The sequence below is a fragment of the Priapulus caudatus genome, unplaced genomic scaffold (assembly GCF_000485595.1).
Source record: "Priapulus caudatus unplaced genomic scaffold, Priapulus_caudatus-5.0.1 Scaffold784, whole genome shotgun sequence".
Classification (NCBI taxonomy): domain Eukaryota; kingdom Metazoa; phylum Priapulida; class Priapulimorpha; order Priapulimorphida; family Priapulidae; genus Priapulus; species Priapulus caudatus.
In genome coordinates this window covers 80,512-86,132 of record NW_014577845.1, presented here as the reverse complement: position 1 = coordinate 86,132, position 5,621 = coordinate 80,512, and the positions used below count along the sequence as shown (strand labels likewise).

Below are 5,621 nucleotides of genomic sequence, written 5' to 3'. Positions count from 1 at the left end.
CTCGACACGAGAAAGATGACGATCTGAGAATTGATAGAAGAAAGATGGAGATGAAGAGAAATGAGTAATAAGAAAGAGAGAGGAGAGAGATGTAAAGAAAGAGAAAGAGACGAGAGAACGAAACGAGAGAGAAAGACGAGGTATCTGACGAGACGAGGAGGAGGGATGAGAAAGAGAGAAAGAGAGAGAAAGAGGTGAAGGGCGAGAAGAGAGAGGAGAGAGAAGAACGAGAGGAGAGAGAGAGAGAGGAAGAGAGAGAGAGGAAAGAGAAGAGACAGAGAGAAAGAGAGAGAAGAATAGAAGAGAGAGAGAGAGAGAGAGAAGGGGGTAGAGAGAAAAAGAAAAAGAGAGAGAGGGACAGGGGTGGAGAGAGCAAGAGCAGAGAAAAGAAGAAAAAAGAAATGAGATCGACAGTAGAAGCAGAAGAGAAAGTTGAAAGAAAGAAGAGAGAGATGAGAGAGAGAGAGAGCAGAAGAAAGAATTGAATAAAGACAGGATGAGAAAGGAGGAAAGAAAGAAATGAAGAGAGGAGGAGAGAGAAAGAAAAAGAGAGGAAAAGAGAGAGAGAAAGACTGGAGAAGAAAGAAGAGAGAGAGAGAGAGAGAGGAGAAGGATGAGAGAGAGAGAGAGGAGAGAGGAGGGAGAGAAAGAAAAGAGAAAGAGAGAGAAGAAAGAGAAAGAGAGAGAAGGGACAGGGGGAGAGAGCAAGGGAGAGAAAGAAAAAAAGGAGAGAGAGATCGACAGAGAAAGAGACGAGAAAGAGAAAGAGAGGAGAGAGAGAGAGAGAGAGAGAAAGAGGAGAGAGAGAGGAGGAGGAGAGAGAAGTGCAGAGAGAGGGAGGAGATGAGCAAAGAAAGATGAGCAGAAAGAGACGACGAGAATAGAAGATAGAGAACGAAGAGAGAGAGATAAGCAAAAAAGAGCAGAGCAGAGAGAGATAATGATGGAGTGCAGAGAGAGAGACGAGACGGAAGAGAGAGAGATGAGATGAGAGAGAGAGAGATACACCCACGCCACACACACGTACACACACAAACACGCACACACACGTACACACACAAACACGCACACACAAACAAACCCACACACCCGTACGCATGCACGCACGCACGCATGCAGACCACGACGCACCACCTTACGCACACACGCTCGCGCTTCGTGGCATGTGCTGATTACGCACACACCGCAGGCGTACACGCACGCACTCGCGCATGTGTGAATACGCACACACGCACGCACGCGCAAGCGCGCGAGGGACACACGTCAGCATTAGAGATAAGCGTAAGTTAAATCATTAACGGCCAGCATCCGCTGGGAATTGAGAGAATTCATCGGAAATCCGCTCAAGACTCTACCCAGCATCTTCCCCTCCCATCATCCCTTTTGTAACCCTTATTCACCCAGACTCTAACCTTTTTATTGCATACCACACACTAATCTTTTTATTTACCATCTTTCACACCCATTAACTCAGCCATACACCCACCTACCAGCTAACCTCCTCCATCTACCGTCTTCCCCATTCGTTAATCCAACCATACACCCACCAACCCACCAACCGCTCCATCTACCATCTTCCATCAATTAACCCACCCATGCATCCAGCCATACGCTACTTATTCATTTACTATGTACCCCGGCCAGCAACCCACCCATACATCCAGCCACCGACTAATCTATTCATTTACTATGTACCCCGGCCAGCAACCATCTCCATACATTTCCAGCCACCCGAGCTAACCTATTCATTTAACTATTTATCCCCGGCAGCAACCCACCATACATCAGCCACCGCTAACCTATTCATTTTATTTATGCTACTTCGGCCAGCATACCACCAGCCACCCACTAACCTATTCATTTACTATGTACCCCGGCCAGCAACCCACCCATACATCCAGCCACCCACTAACCTATTCATTTATTATGTACCTCGGCCAGCAACCCACCCAGCCACCCACTAACCTATTCATTTACTATGTACCCCGGCCAGCAACCCACCCAGCCATCCACTAACCTATTCATTTACTATGTGTACCCCGCCAGGCAACCTCCACCCATACATCCAGCCACCACTAACCTATTCATTTATTATGTACCCCGGCCAGCAACCCACCCAGCCACCACTAAACCTACTTCATTTACTAAAATGTTACCCGCGGCCAGCAACCACCCAGCCATTCCAGTAACCCTATTCATTTACTATGTACCCCGCCCAGCAAACTCCACCCTATACATCCGCGCTCCCTACTTACGACTTACGCGATGTAATAAGAAAACGCGGAATATCGCCGCCGCATGACATAAAACTTTTAATCGGATGCGTTGCTGCGTCGATGAGAGGATGAGTGAATCCCCAGCACGACGGCCGTGGCTTTTAATCTTCCCCCGCTGGAAATCCACGGCCACGAGATCCGCGAGATTCAATAATAATCATCCAAAAATTGTCGACGACGCAAGAACCTTTGTCGCCGTTCTTTATATAACAAAAAACAACAACAACAACGCATGTAACACACGGACGGCCATCGTGCATTAAAGGGTAGAGGCATGTGAGTGCGGTGTCTGTCGAATCGTGCACCGGGGAGAAATACTCATTTTTCACACATGTGTACACATGTATTGTATACATGTGAACCCTAGCCCTAACCCTAACACTAACCCTAACCTTAAACAGAATTTTTTTTTTAATAAAAAAAACGAGACGAATCCTTTTGACTTGGTACGATTCGGAACCGTTCGGCTATTTCCGGAAAAATGAGTAGGGTCGAGCGGTGGGTGGTGTTGATTCGTGGTGGACGATGCTTAGGTCATAGGACACGGAGCGATGCTAGCGGCTAATAGAGTTCAATATTGTCTCGCTTGTGATGATGTGAGTTGGGAGGCAGCAAACACGCGGCTTGTAACTTACCTCGGCGTTATCACCTGTCGTATTGACAATAATTATATCAAGCGATGTGTACAAACACAATGTAGTTGGTGGTGTGCGTGCGCGTTCGTGCGCGCGTGTGCGTGCGTGTGCGTGCGTGCGCGTTCGTGCGCGCGTGTGAGTGTTTATTGGTTAGTTATTTTGTGGGCGCGTGTGTGCGCGCGTGCGTGCCTGTGGATGAGCGCGTGCGTCGGCGTGAGGGTGTGCTTGTACACCTATGTGTGTTTGCGCGCGCGATTGCAGAGTGTGTGTGGCGAGTGCATAGATTGATAGATATAGATAGAAAGATAGATAGCTATGTATAACTAGATATATACGGTCAGTGCGCGTTCGTGCGCGCGTGTGTGTGCGTGCGCGTTCATGCGCGCGTGTATGTGCGTGCGCGTTCGTGCGCGCGTGTGTGTGCGTGAGCGTTCGTGCGCGTGTGTGTGCGTGCGCGTTCGTGCGCGGGCGTGCGCGTTCGTGCGCGCGTTCGTGCGCGGGTGTGTGCGTACGCGTGTGTGTGCGTACGCGTGTGTGTGCGCGCTATGTCTGCACGCGCATGTACATGTGTGGGCATTGGTGTGCGCGTGCGTGTGAGGGTTTATTGGTTAGTTATTTTGTGGGCGCGTGTGTGCGCGCGTGCGTGCCTGTGGATGCGCGCGTGCGTCGGCGTGAGGGTGTGCATGTACACCTACGTGTGTGTTTGCGCGCGCGATTGCAGGGTGTGTGTGGCGAGTGCATAGTTTGATAGATATAGATAGAAAGATAGATAGCTATATGTATAGGTAGATATATACGGTCAGTGCGCGTTCGTGCGCGCGTGTGTGTGCGTGCGCGTTCGTGCGCGCGTGTGTGTGCGTGAGCGTTCGTGCGCGTGTGTGTGCGTGCGCGTTCGTGCGCGGGTGTGTGCGTACGCGTGTGTGTGCGTGCGCGGGTGTGTGCGCACGCGTGTACGTGCGTACGCGTGTGTGTGCGCGCTGTGTCTGCATGCGCATGTACATGTGTGGGCATTGGTGTGCGCGCGCGTGTGTGTGTGTTTTTTGTGGGCGCGTGTGTGCGCGCGTGCGTGCCAGTGGATGCGCGCGTGCGTCGGCGTGAGGGTGTGCATGTACGCCTACGTGTGTGTTTGCGCGCGCGATTGCAGGGTGTGTGTGGCGAGTGCATAGTTTGATAGATATAGATAGAAAGATAGATAGCTATGTATAGGTAGATATATACAGTCAGTGTGTGGTTGTGTGTGTGTGTGTGTGTGTGTGTGTGTGTGTGTGTGTGTGTGTGTGTGTGCACGCGCGCGCGCTACCTGTGTCTATCTATATAAGCACTAAGTAAAGTAGCTTTGTCACGCACACCTGTCCGCCCGTCCATCCTACCGCCCGCCCGCCCAACCACCCAATCCAACCGCCCGCCCGCTCTCCCTCCCGCCGCCCCAAACATCCTCCTAACTGCCCGCCCTTCCTCCCTTACACGACGCCCGCCCGCCTGCACGCCGCATCAATGCAGTCTGTCTGCTAGGATTTGTAAACACATATCGATGCGTGTTGTTTGACGGTGTAAATATTTCACTCAGGCTCCATCGTCCCGCTGTCGTTCGCTAATCGACGCATCGCAATATCCGAACAACCGATGGTTGTTGTCTACGTAACCCGACACGTGTGGATGATGATGCAACATATAACGATTAGTATGACGATGAGCGTATGATAATTTGTTATAATAACGGCAAGCAACGAGGCAGGCAGGCGGTTAGTTAGACAGGAGAATAGTCGCCATAAACGATCATTCGCTCTCTTCTCTTACTAACGATGTGATCACCGATGATGATGATGATGATGATGATGATGATGATGATGATGATTGCGTGCGTGCGTGCGTGCGCGCGCGTGTGTTATTGTGCGTCTGCATGCGTCTGCATGTGTGCGTACGTGCGTAAGTGTGCGTGCGCGTGTGCCTGTGTGTGCGCGCGTGTGTGTGTGCGTGTGTCGGTTATAACACGGTTATATCCATCGCTCTCGCGTGAGCGACACGCAGCTATCGGCACTATCGGCGCTGCGACAGGACGTTCCAAAAAAAAGCTTAGTAATGAAGTGCCGAACACTCGCCATCTTTGCGTGAGCGCGTGAAAAGATAATGAACCAACCATCTAGCTTCGTAATAGCTAAGGTGGGTGTAGTTGTCACGCTTTGACGGATAGGTCAATTGCTGGTCTGGGGTTAGATATGACCGTTTCCCACATGAGGACCACATGTCCGCATGAAGACAGAACCAATTAACGCATGCTTCGATTAGAGTGGCACCATGGTTGAATAACGGAGTGTCTTCTACATTATGTAGGAATATTTTACCGTATGTGAATTTCGCCTCTCGTTATCTTCTCTAAAGGTTTTTTCTGTTATTTACTTTAGTTGTGTTACAACTCAAGCCGCCTTTCCCCTTCGCTTTCTATCGTCCCTGAAAGTTAACCCCTCTTTCCTTTCTTTCTTTTCCAACCTCTATGCAAATTGCGCTGTCTTTTTTTCTAACCGTACGATTAATATGTCCGCGTATTTGCAGGTATCTTCTTGCCGTAGATATCATCATCTTCTTTAACAAGCAAGACGTGCTACGACAGAAAATCGGAAAGGGAGTGCGAATAGAGGACTACTTCCCAGAATACACTGCGTTCTGCAGGGACAGAGGTAATCACATACATATATATATATATATTATTATA

General features: G+C 49.9%; 2 protein-coding genes across 2 annotated transcripts in view; one reads left to right on the top strand and one right to left on the bottom strand.

Annotated features, from left to right (window-relative positions):
- Positions 1–1,523, bottom strand: part of LOC106813501 — an 11,352-nt gene extending 9,829 nt beyond the window's left edge. Inside the window, exon 1 of the mRNA XM_014817643.1 lies at positions 1,499–1,523. Within this exon, the coding sequence (XP_014673129.1) occupies positions 1,499–1,523 (25 nt within the window). The remainder of the gene's footprint in view (positions 1–1,498) is intronic.
- The window catches only part of LOC106813502 (guanine nucleotide-binding protein subunit alpha-like), a 43,380-nt gene that overhangs the window by 32,795 nt on the left and 4,964 nt on the right, over positions 1–5,621 (top strand). Inside the window, 1 exon segment of the mRNA XM_014817644.1 lies at positions 5,462–5,586. The gene's annotated coding sequence lies outside the window, so the exon portion shown is untranslated.